The sequence below is a fragment of the Pleurodeles waltl genome, chromosome 7, assembly GCF_031143425.1.
Source record: "Pleurodeles waltl isolate 20211129_DDA chromosome 7, aPleWal1.hap1.20221129, whole genome shotgun sequence".
NCBI lineage: Eukaryota > Metazoa > Chordata > Amphibia > Caudata > Salamandridae > Pleurodeles > Pleurodeles waltl.
Window position 1 is genome coordinate 8,688,483 of NC_090446.1, and position 13,304 is coordinate 8,701,786.

A 13,304-nucleotide genomic window follows, 5' to 3' on the forward strand; every position below is an offset into this window, starting at 1 on the left:
TCCCAGCTTCAGGGCATTGAGTCACAGGAAGTTTAATCTGAAGCAAGGTCGTAGGCAGTGTGAAAATGGTGGGATTTAACTCTTCTGCACAATCTTAGGTACTATGAACTTGTTGGTGCTGTGGTGACGACATGCAGAGGGATGTTCTGGGGGAATGCCGGGACCTTCCCCTGAAGCTTGTTTGTCTTGTTGAGAAGTTAGTGGTGAAGCTGAAAGAGGTGAGCTTTGGACCGTGGGCTGCTTTGTCAGCTGGAATGTGCTGACTATCTGATGCACCACATGCAGGAGGCTTGGTTAACAAAAAGAAATATCTGCCTGCGGGTTCTTTTCCAACTCTCTGGAATACATAAACGTTGCTAGGCATATGCTTGGAAATTTTCGCTACGCTCCCATTTCCAGGCCAATTTTTGGGAAGGTCATGTGACATTCCCAGTAGAATATTATTTCTGGTGAGGAGGTCTCCATATCGGAGAATTACACAAAGAGGAAATACGAACCCCTGTGCAAGTGCACATTTTAGTTCTGTGTTGAAAAATATTGTTCGATGGCATATGTTGCTGCAGATACACATGTTTGGCACAGTCCGCTGCCTGGTGTTGGGCTCGGAGTATTACAAGTTGTTTTTCTTCGAAGAAGTCTTTTTGGTCACGGGACCGAAGGACTCCTCCCTCTTCGGCTCCATTGCGCATGGGCGTCGACTCCATCTTAGATTGTTTTTTTCCGCTGTCGGGTTCGGACGTATTCCTTTTCGCTCCGTGTTTCGGTTCGGAAAGTTAGTCAGAATCTCGGAAGAAAGCGTCGGTATTGTTCCGTTCGGTATCGGGATAGTTAGGTACATCGACACCGATCATCGGAAGACTTTGGGGTAGTTTCGATCCCCCATCGGGGCCTGGTCGGCCCGACCGCGTGCGACATCGAAGCCGATGGAACGGACCCCGTTTCGTTTCTGCCCAAAATGTCACAGTAAGTATCCTTATACAGATCAGCACTTGGTCTGTAACTTGTGCTTGTCCCCCGAGCACAAGGAGGATACCTGTGAAGCCTGTCGAGCCTTCCGGTCCAGAAAAACACTCCGGGACCGAAGAGCCAGGCGTCAACAAATGGCGTCCACGTCGACAAAACAACGTTTCGACGAGGAAGAGGAAACATTCTCGGTTCCGGAATCAGAATCCGGAGACTCCGACGTCGAACAACAGCAACAAACTGTGAGTAAGACGTCGAAAAGTAAATCCATCGACAAACCGAAAGCCCAGGGGACGCCACTGCCAACAGGCCATGGCTCGACCCATAAAACAGGCGACCCGTCGAAGGCGCCGAAAAAGGGCACGCCCATAGCGAAGACACCCGACTCCGGTCGAGCGACCGCCATGGAGCAACCTCGGAGCCGAGAAAGCGGCTCCGAGAGACAAAAACAAGATACCGGCACCGAAAAACATCGGCACCGAGAATCCATGCCGAAAGGAACAAAAATTCTGTCGGTGCCGAAACCGAAAAAAGATTCTCTCTCGGCGCCGAAAAATACCACACCTTCATCCTACTCAGAGGAACAAGGAATAAGTGGCCAAATGCACAGATTTGGACAAGAGCTCCAAAGTGTAGAATCGGACTACACACAAAAGAGACTGTACATCCAGCAAGACACAGGGAAGATATCAACCCTTCCCCCAATCATGAGGAAAAGAAGGATCGGACTTCCAAAGGATGACGCACAACCACAAGCCAAAGTGGTTAAAAAAGTCACGCCTCCGCCCTCTCCACCACAGGCATCGCCGGCACAAACACCGCCACAAATGCACTCACCAGCGCAAACTACCATAAGTCATGACGATCAGGATCAAGACGCTTGGGACCTGTATGACACCCCAGTGCCGGACAATGATCCCGAGTCATACCCCACAAAGCCGTCACCGCCAGAGGACAGTACCTCATACTCGCAACTGGTGGCTAGGGCAGCAGAATTCCACAATGTCCAACTGCATTCCGATCCTATAGAGGATGATTTTTTATTTAACACCCTCTCGGCTACACACAGCCAATATCAATGTCTCCCAATGCTACCAGGGATGTTACGGCACGCAAAACAAATTTTTGAAGAGCCTGTAAAATCAAGAGCCATCACCCCAAGGGTGGATAAGAAATACAAACCACCACCCACAGACCCAGTGTTTATTACTTCGCAGTTACCACCTGACTCCGTGGTAGTAGGGGCAGCTCGCAAGAGAGCAAATTCACATACATCTGGCGACGCCCCACCTCCGGACAAAGAAAGCCGAAAATTTGATGCGGCAGGAAAAAGAGTAGCATCACAGGCAGCCAACCAGTGGCGCATCGCAAATTCACAAGCGCTGCTGGCCAGATATGACCGCGCACACTGGGACGAGATGCAACTTCTCGTAGACCATCTTCCCCAGGAATACCAAAAAAGGGCGCAGCAAATAGTTGAAGAGGGACAAACGATCTCAAACAATCAAATCCGCTCTTCACTAGACGCAGCCGATACTGCAGCAAGAACAGTCAACACTGCTGTCACCATAAGGAGACACGCTTGGCTACGCACTTCAGGCTTCAAACCTGAAATCCAGCAGGCTGTCCTTAATATGCCCTTCAACGAGAAACAACTTTTTGGCTCTGAAGTGGATACAGCCATTGAAAAACTTAAAAAGGACACAGACACGGCCAAGGCCATGGGCGCACTCTACTCCCCGCAGAGCAGAGGCTCTTTCAGAAAAACTCCATTTAGAGGGGGGTTTCGTGGCCAACCCACAGACACCACCAGCCAACAAACAAGAACCACACCATATCAGGGTTCCTTCCAAAGGGGAGGTTTCAGGGGATATCGGGGGGGTCAATTCCCAAGGAGTAGGGGAAGATTCCAGACTCCAAAAACACCTCCACCTAAACAGTGACTTTCAAGTCACACAACCCCTTCACTCAACACCAGTGGGGGGAAAACTAAGCCAATTCTACCAATCTTGGCAACAGATTACAACAGACAATTGGGTATTAGCAATAATCCAACATGGCTATTGCATAGAATTCCACAACTTCCCACCAAACATCCCTCCCAAAACACGCAAAATGTCACCACAACATTTAGAACTTTTAGGACTAGAAGTTCAAGCACTACTGCAAAAGGATGCAATAGAGTTAGTACCAGTACAACAAAAAAACACAGGAGTTTACTCCCTGTACTTTCTAATTCCAAAAAAAGACAAAACATTAAGACCAATATTAGATCTCAGGACACTAAATACCTACATCATATCGGACCATTTTCACATGGTCACACTACAAGACATCATTCCACTGCTCAAACAGCAAGATTACATGACCACATTAGACCTAAAGGATGCGTACTTTCATATACCAATACACCCTTCTCACAGAAAATACCTACGGTTCGTATTCAAAGGAATACATTACCAATTCAAGGTGTTGCCATTCGGAATAACAACTGCACCAAGAGTGTTCACAAAATGTCTAGCAGTAGTAGCAGCACACATCAGGAGACAACAGATACATGTGTTCCCTTACCTAGACGATTGGCTAATCAAGACCAACACAGTAAAAAAATGCGCAAACGACACCACATTTGTCATACAAACCCTTCACAAACTGGGGTTTTCCATCAACTATACAAAATCACACCTAGAACCGTGTCAAACACAACAATATCTAGGAGCAACCATCAACACATCAAAAGGAATTGCCACTCCAAGTCCACAAAGAGTGCAGGCATTCCACAAGGTAATAAGTGCTATGTTTCCAAACCAAAAGATACAAGAAAAATTGTGCTAAAACTTCTAGGCATGATGTCATCATGCATAGCCATTGTCCCAAACGCAAGACTACACATGCGACCCTTACAACAGTGTCTAGCATCACAATGGTCACAGGCACAGGGTCAACTTCAAAATCTGGTGTTGGTAGACCGCCAAACATACCTCTCGCTTCTATGGTGGAACAGCAAAAATTTAAACAAAGGGCGGACATTTCAGGACCCAGTGCCTCAATACGTTATAACAACAGATGCTTCCATGACAGGGTGGGGAGCGCACCTCAATCACCACAGCATTCAAGGACAATGGGATATACACGAAACAAAATTTCATATCAATTACCTAGAACTGTTAGCAGTATTTCTAGCGTTAAAAGCCTTCCAACCCATAATAACACACAAATACATTCTTGTCAAAACAGACAACATGACAACAATGTATTATTTAAACAAACAAGGAGGAACACACTCAACACAATTGTGCCTCCTAACACAAAAAATTTGGCAGTGGGCGATTCACAACAACATTCGCCTAATAGCACAATTTATTCCAGGAATACAAAACCAACTAGCAGACAACCTTTCGCGAGACCACCAACAAGTCCACGAATGGGAAATTCACCCCCAAGTTCTGAACAAGTACTTTCAAATTTGGGGAACACCCCAGATAGATTTGTTCGCAACAAAAGAAAACTCAAAATGCCAAAACTTCGCATCCAGGTACCCACACCGCGAATCACAAGGCAATGCTCTATGGATGAGTTGGTCAGGGATATTTGCGTACGCTTTTCCCCCTCTCCCTCTCCTTCCATATCTAGTAAACAAGTTGAGTCAAAACCAACTCAAACTCATACTGATAGCACCCACATGGGCAAGACAACCTTGGTATACAACTCTACTAGACCTTTCACTAGTACCGCATGTCAAACTACCCAACAGGCCAGATCTGTTAACACAACACAAACAACAGATCAGGCATCCAAACCCAGCATCATTGAATCTGGCAATTTGGCTCCTGAAATCCTAGAATTCGGACACTTAGACCTCACACAAGAATGCATGGAGGTCATAAAACAAGCTAGAAAACCTTCCACTAGACACTGCTATGCATCTAAGTGGAAAATATTTGTTTGCTACTGCCATGCCAATCAAATACAACCATTACATGCCTCTACTAAAGACATAGTAGGATACTTACTACATTTGCAAAAAGCAAATCTCGCTTTTTCATCTATAAAAATACACCTCGCAGCAATATCTGCTTACCTACAAACTACTCATTCATCGTCTCTATTTAGAATACCAGTTATTAAAGCATTCGTGGAAGGGCTAAAAAGAATTATACCACCAAGAACACCACCAGTTCCTTCATGGAATCTTAACATCGTCTTAACAAGACTCATGGGTCCACCTTTCGAACCCATGCATTCCTGTGAAATGCAATATCTAACCTGGAAGGTCGCATTTCTCATTGCAATCACATCCCTCAGAAGAGTAAGTGAAATACAGGCATTTTCCATACAAGAACCATTTATTCAAATACACAACAATAAAATAGTTCTAAGAACAAATCCAAAATTTCTGCCAAAAGTAATCTCACCATTCCATTTAAATCAAACAGTAGAATTGCCAGTGTTCTTCCCACAACCAAATTCTGTGGCTGAAAGGGCACTACATACATTAGACATCAAAAGAGCACTAATGTATTACATTGACAGAACAAAGCTAATCAGGAAAACAAAACAACTGTTCATAGCTTTTCAAAAACCACACATAGGAAATCCAATCTCTAAACAAGGCATTGCTAGATGGATAGTCAGATGCATTCAAACATGCTATCTTAAAGCCAAAAGAGAATTGCCTATTACACCAAAGGCACACTCAACCAGAAAGAAAGGTGCTACAATGGCCTTTCTAGGAAACATTCCTATGAGCGAAATATGTAAGGCTGCAACCTGGTCTACGCCTCATACGTTTACTAAACACTACTGTGTAGACGTACTAAATGCACAACAAGCTACAGTGGGCCAAGCTGTACTAAGAACATTATTCCAAACTACTTCAACTCCTACAGGCTAAACCACCGCTTTTAGGGGAGGTAACTGCTTTATAGTCTATGCCAAACATGTGTATCTGCAGCAACATATGCCATTGAACTGAAAATGTCACTTACCCAGTGTACATCTGTTCGTGGCATTAGTCGCTGCAGATTCACATGTACCCTCCCACCTCCCCGGGAAGCCTGTAGCCGTTTAGAAGTAGATCATAAATCTTAAACATCTGAACATTTGTAAATAATTATTATAAACTCTTAACGTACATACATATTCACTCCATTGCATGGGCACTATTTATACCAAACAACTCCATCCTCACCCTCTGCGGGGAAAACAATCTAAGATGGAGTCGACGCCCATGCGCAATGGAGCCGAGGAGGGAGGAGTCCTTCGGTCCCGTGACCAAAAAGACTTCTTCGAAGAAAAACAACTTGTAATACTCCGAGCCCAACACCAGGCAGCGGACTGTGCCAAACATGTGAATCTGCAGCGACTAATGCCACGAACAGATGTACACTGGGTAAGTGACATTTTCATTACCACATAGACTACTCCCTTCCAACTCTGAGGTTGATCCGTTGCTCTTCTGAATCTGGAAAAGGATTTAAGATCGCACTTGGATGGAGTGAAAGTCCAGTAGTTTTCAAGGTGGTTAGGGAAAGGATTGCAGTTTGTGAATCCGGCATATGTCTATGTTTGTGGACATTCAGAAGCTTTGAAGGCTGACCATGTCTTCGAAAGTCCACTCACACACTCCTTGGATGGGATTTACAGGTGTGGAGACCTCTGTACCCGTGATGAGATCCCTGCACACATGAATAGGTCTACGCCTGTCAGGAATCCCGTTATGAATTTTTTGCAGTTTTTCTTTAATCGTTGGCCAGACGAGTGGAGGGTTTTCAAAGTAGCGTGGTTGAGGCGGTCATTGGTTTACTGAGACACGGTAGCCATTGTAAAGGTCTGACATTGGCGAGGGTCCTCAGGGCCTCCGTTTGTTTTTTAGGTGGAGAGGGTGATTATGTTTGAGCATCTGAGGCTATGAATTGCAACCTCAGCATCGCAGGTGACTGTTCGTGCAAAGTACATCTTGAAGGCAGAGTTGCTCTTTGTAATTCTGTCCGTCTGTTCAGGCGCTGACTCTGGTTGTGTCTAATTGTAACACAGCGGCATGTGAGATAGCTTAGAAAGGTGGGCCATCCATCACTGTGCCAGTCATCACTACTTATTCTACATCCTGCTCTCTTTATATCATTCATTTCCTCTAATCACCAGCTCTTCTTTTTCCGATTATTAATAAAAGAATAATCATGTATCCCGTGTGAGTGCCCAAAGCGCCGTTACTGTTATTGTTATTGCTGCCTGTTGACCCCTCTTCCTCCGTGTACCCTGTGTGAGTGCCCCCAGAGCGCCTTCTCTTTTGCCTTGTTTTTCCGCTTTTTCGCCTGTTTTTTCGTCCTTTCTGGGCCTCGTCGTTTTCTGGCCTTGCCGCCTGTTTTTCCCGCCGCTTCTCCCTAGCCCCGCCTACCCTCCCGCCACCCGCCTCCCAGCTGACCCCTCCTCCCCGGCTACCCATATATGGCGGCCGCTGCGAGGCAGAGGTAGCGACCCTTGACCTCAGGGTAGGTCGCTCCCCCTCCTCTGCAGCGCCACCAGTGCTCACCTGCCTTTGCCTGCTGCCTTGCTACCTTGTCCGCTGCTCTCTCCGTATTGCCGTTGTTGCTCCTTGTCTGCCTGCTGACCCCTCTTCCTCCGTGTATCCTGTGTGAGTGCCCAAAGCGCCGTTACTGTTATTGTTATTGCTGCCTGTTGACCCCTCTTCCTCCGTGTACCCTGTGTGAGTGCCCCCAGAGCGCCTTCTCTTTTGCCTTGTTTTTCTGCTTTTTCGCCTGTTTTTTCGTCCTTTCTGGGCCTCGTCGTTTTCTGGCCTTGCCGCCTGTTTTTCCCGCTGCTTCTCCCTAGCCCCGCCACCCGCCTCCCAGCTGACCCCTCCTCCCCGGCTACCCATATATGGCGGCAGCTGCGAGGCCGCGCAGCGGGCACGCCGCTGGCGCGCCAAAGGTGCGCCTAAGGCAAGCCCGTCTGCGCCCGTCCGCGCCTGGACCGCGCCCAGCGCCACGACCCCTGGCCCCCACGACCTCCACCCCCCCGCCTGACCTACGACACCGCCACCCTCACCGCCCTCAACCCCGGCCGCACGCCAGGCTGCTGCCGCGCCACCCCGAAGCGGAACCACGGACCCTTCACCTGCCGCAACTGCTGTTCCACCTGCCTACAAACACACATCGCACCCAACAAGAACGACTCCCCCGGAAACAACCTCGACTGCATCCTGATCAACACCCGATCCGTCCACAGGCACGCCATTGAACTATGGAACCTCATCGACTCAACAAACCTGGACATCGCCTTCCTCACCGAGACCTGGATGAACCCCTCCTCGGCACCCGACATCGCCATAGCCATCCCCGACAGCTACAAAATCATCAGGAAAGACCGCACCAACCGCAGGAGGAGGCATCGCCATCGCCCACAAGAGCTCCATCCGCATCTCGACCTACTCCGACGACTCACTCCCCGATGCCGAACACCTCCACTTCTCAATCCACAGCGATCCCAAGACCACCCTCAGAGGCTCCCTCATATACAGACCACCAGGACCACGCACAAAGTTCAGCGAAGACATCGCAGACTTCGTCAGCCCACACGCACTCCAGTCCACAGACTACATCCTCCTAGGGGACCTCAACTTTCACCTGGAGAACCACACCGACAACAACAACACCACCACCCTACTGGACAACCTAGCCAACCTCGGACTCAAACAACTGGTCAACACACCTACCCACCTCGCCGGACACACGCTCGACCCCATCTTCTCCTCCAGCAAACACATCTCCTTCAACCACACCACCAAACTCTCCTGGACAGACCACAGCTGTGTCCACTTCAGCTTCAAGAAGACCAACATACACCACCTCGCCAGCAACCACCAAGAAGACAGTGGAATCGAATCACCACCGAACAACTCACAGCAACCCTCTCTCAGAACCCACCCACCAGCACTGCAGACCCCAACGAAGCCGCCAACAACCTCACGAGCTGGATCTCAGACTGCGCCAACCTCCTGGCCCCCCTGAAGACCCAAACAAACAAACACAGCCACAAGAAAAACTCCTGGTTCACCCCCACCCTCAAGGACTCCAAAAAAGAATGCCGCACCCTCGAGAAGACCTGGCGCCTCAACCAGACCGACGAGAACATGTCTGCTCTCAAGAACGCCACCCACAAACACCACCAACTCCTCTGCGCCACACGTAAATCAGCCTTCCAGAACAGACTAGACAACAACGCCCACAACAGCAAGGAACTATTTGGCATCGTCAAAGAGCTCTCCAACCCTGACGCCGAAAACAACTCCATCCCCCCCTCACAGGACCTCTGCGAATCCCTCGCAGCTTTCTTCCACCACAAGATCGCCGACATCTACAACAGCTTCACCACAACCAACACGAACCCACCACCGGAACCCGCCAACGACAACACCACCATCGACACCTGGAACCCAACCACCACCGAGGAAACCACCTGCATCATGAACTCCATCCACTCAGGATCACCATCCGACCCCTGCCCGCACCACACAACAAAGCCGACAACATCATCGCACCCCACCTCCGAGACGTCATCAACACATCTTTCACCACCGCCACCTTCCCGGAGAACTGGAAACACGCCGAACTCAACGCCCTCCTAAAGAAACCAACAGCAGACCCCACCGAACTCAAAAACTTCCGGCCCATCTCGCTCCTACCGTTCCCCGCCAAAGTGATTGAGAAAATCGTCAACGCTCAACTCACCACCGCCCTGGAAGCCAACGACTCACTCGACCCCTCACAGTTCGGCTTCAGAGCTAACCACAGCACCGAGACCGCCCTCATCGCAGCCACGGACGACATCAGATCTCTGACCGACAAAGGAGAGACCATGGCCCTCATACTCCTGTACCTCTCCGCAGCCTTCGACACGGTCTGTCACCGTACCCTGATACGTCGCCTCAGCAACACCGGCATCAGAGGCAAGGCCTTGGATTGGATCATCTCCTTCCTCTCCGGAAGAGCTCAGAGAGTCCGCCTCCCCCCCTTCAGATCCACAGCTACGGAGATCATCTGCGGCGTCCCCCAAGGATCCTCCCTCAGCCCCACCCTCTTCAACATCTACATGACCCCCCTGGCGAACATCGCACGAAAACACTGACTCAACCTCATATCCTACGCCGACGACACCCAGCTCATCCTATCCCTCACCAACAACCCCACCGCAGCAAGAACCAGACTACACGAAGGCATGAAGGAAGTAGCAAACTGGATGACAGACAGCCGGCTCAAACTAAACACAGAGAAGACGGAGGTCCTCATCCTCGGCCCTACACCCACCGCCTGGGACGACTCCTGGTGGCCCCCCGCCCTAGGCAGCACTCCCCATCCCACCGACCACGCACGCAACCTCGGCTTCATCCTGGACTCATCCCTCTCCATGACCAGACAGGTCAACTCGGTGACCTCTGCATGCTTCAACACCCTCCGCATGCTCCGCAAGATCTTCCGCTGGATCCCCACCGACACCAGGAAGACCGTCACCCACGCCCTCGTCACCAGCCGCTTGGACTACGGAAACACTCTGTACGCCGGCATCACCACCAAGCTGCAGAGGAAACTTCAACGAATCCAGAACGCGGCCTCTCGACTCATCCTGAACATACCTCGCCACCACCACATCTCCGGACACCTGAAGAAACTCCACTGGCTTCCAGTCAACAAGAGGATCACCTTCAGACTCCTCACCCACGTACACAAGGCCCTGCACAATCTCGGACCAAAACTCATCAACAACCGCGTCTCCTTCTACACTCCTCCTCGCACCCTACGCTCAACCCGGACAAGCCCTGGCAGTCGTACCTCGCATCCGCAAAACCACCGCCGGAGGCAAGTCCTTCTCCTACCTAGCAGCGAAGTCCTGGAACTCTCTTCCCAGCCACCTTCGCGCCATACAGGACCACCTCTCCTTCAGAAGGCAGCTCAAGACCTGGCTCTTCGAGCACTGACCCCCGCCCCCTGCGCCTTGAGACCCTCACGGGTGAGTAGCGCGCTTTATGAATGCAACTGATTGATTAAAGAACAAAAAATTAGAAAGCAATATACATTTGTTAAAACAATAAAAATTCCATTGGGCAAGATAAAAAAAATTCACAAGAGCAGTATGCATTTTTGTTAAAAACCCCAAGAGCAAAACCCACAGCAGGGTCAGCAACGATACAGAGGTGCTAGAAAGCGGGCCTGCGTTGCCGGGACCCTAAGACTTTAGGAAAAGGTAATAAAATCTGCATCTAAAAGGATCATAATATTTACAAACTAGGGTAAAGTGCATCAGAGTTTGTTGGAAAGAATCGTCAAGGGGCACCCAAAAAACCATTTAGTATCGTACTGGCCTAGGGGAAAACAGAGATTGTGTCTGACAGAGCCCAGCCAGAACCTACTCAGAAGTCTTCTCCCTCAATGTTAGCCTCTTGATGGATATATATTCAATACCCTGACACAGCTTGAACAATATATAGGTTCTCAGGGAGGGTTGTTCGAGTTCTCTCGCCTCTCTGGCAGCAGATGCTAATCTCAAAAATTATTTTTTAACCCTGCAAATCTCCCTTTTATTCAGCGAATGTGGAAATAAAAACAGCTCAGAGGTTCCCAATCTGTCTCCTCTGATGCCTTGCACACCTCTTCCATGTTCAAAAGGAGAAACTTTGTGCCACCTGTAATACATTTTTTTTTCTCTGAAAAAGTCACAAAATTGCTTTATGTTTGCTTTTGCTGACAGGTCCTCTGATTGCCTCCACGATTTGTTCCCTAAGATGTAGAGGAAAAGAAGAGCTGATCCCTGCAGACAACCAGGAATTAGAGATTAGACAAACCATTCAGTCGCCAGGTGAGTGAGGTATTATATGAACTGTGACCTGGCAGCAAAGGCTACACCGACAATTTAAGAGCTGAACTTATATTGGGGGGGGTTTAACTCAATAGTTAAGGGCAGTATTTTTACTGTTACTAGAGATTTACAGTAGAATGCATTTACTACCAGTGGTAATTTAACACCTGGTGGAAATCTAACAGAGTGGATTTTATCAGGGGGTTGAATTTTTCTTTCTGCCTCCTGCAATATTCACTATTGGCTGGAATTACCAATAATGCAATCTGTATTCTTAGTTCACTTTCTTTAACAACTTATGTAACAATTTCAATCTCTCCGTCTGTTTGTGTGAAATACACTGAAGCCTGTCTTGGATGAAGCTGTAAAAATGAACTTCTGTGTGCGTTGTTGGTTACTACATCGAAAGTGACCCAGAATAAGAGAAACATAGGGCTACTAAAATGAATTTGATCCCTGCTAGAAAAATGGGCAATTATGTATGTTCTGATAGAGGGTAGAAATAGATTTTATCCTATCAAAGTTTGAAAGCTCTTTGCAAAATCCAGAATGTCAGTGGGCATCAAGGATGCAAGTGGCTCTCCCCAACCTTTCTGGATGGACTTTGTGCAGCATATCTTTCAGTCAGTTCCATAAGGTAATGTCTGGTGGTAGCTGACTGTGTAGAAACACACACTTGAACAGTGCCATTGTACCTCTACACCAGTGTTTCCTAAGTTTAAAGCTACAGATCATTGTTGTCAATTCTGTGTCCATCCCTTTGGTTACACCTTTGGCTACATCTGTACACGGAAAGTGTTTAAAAGGTATTTGCTCCTTCTGTGAATCTCTCAGCAGAGGAGTCCCAGAGAAGTACCCGGTTTCCCCTGACATCAATGATGAGCTGATCCATGGGCTAAACTCTGCTGTCCATGAATATAGATGTGTGATCCCTCTGAACACATTGCACAATACTTCAGTCTTTCATTTCCGGAGCCCCATTAGTTCATACTAGTCCTCGAAAAGTTATTTCTTTCGCTAGCGTAAACACTCATTCCCATCAGTGGAAATCTCCGTCTTACATTATGAATCTGTGTTATCAGAAATTATTGGTCATAATCTGTGTAATGTTACTACTGTCAAAACTGTTTTATACTTCATGATAGAAATACAAATTATATTTAGTTTTAATTACCTGCATTAAACTTACTACTACAAAGTGTGGTTGTTGGTGTAAAGTAAATGCATCTTTAAAAGCCTCACGTTTGAACTTGATCCACAGAAATCTGTTTGAAGAACAGAGATGAGCCAAATACAATCCTTATTGATCACCTTGGTGAAGAAGTCACAGAAAGCAGTAGTGAGCCCAGCTTAGGTAAGTTACAAATTACTCAGGTTGCAGTACCTAACAATCAGGTAGAGGGAGATTGGCTCAGCAAGCAGCATTGACTCCTTCTGGCACTCTTCAGGCTTTGGTGAGGTTGTGACCTGTCCCAGTGAGTTATAGATCT

At 48.1% G+C, this 13,304-nt stretch overlaps 1 protein-coding gene across 1 annotated transcript in view; it reads left to right on the forward strand.

Moving 5' to 3' along the window:
- LOC138303530 (zinc finger protein 583-like) overlaps positions 1-13,304 on the forward strand; it is a 41,286-nt gene that overhangs the window by 11,036 nt on the left and 16,946 nt on the right. The window contains exons 3-4 of the mRNA XM_069242743.1: positions 11,707-11,814; positions 13,076-13,168. Of these exons, the coding sequence (XP_069098844.1) occupies positions 11,707-11,814; positions 13,076-13,168 (201 nt within the window). The remainder of the gene's footprint in view (positions 1-11,706; positions 11,815-13,075; positions 13,169-13,304) is intronic.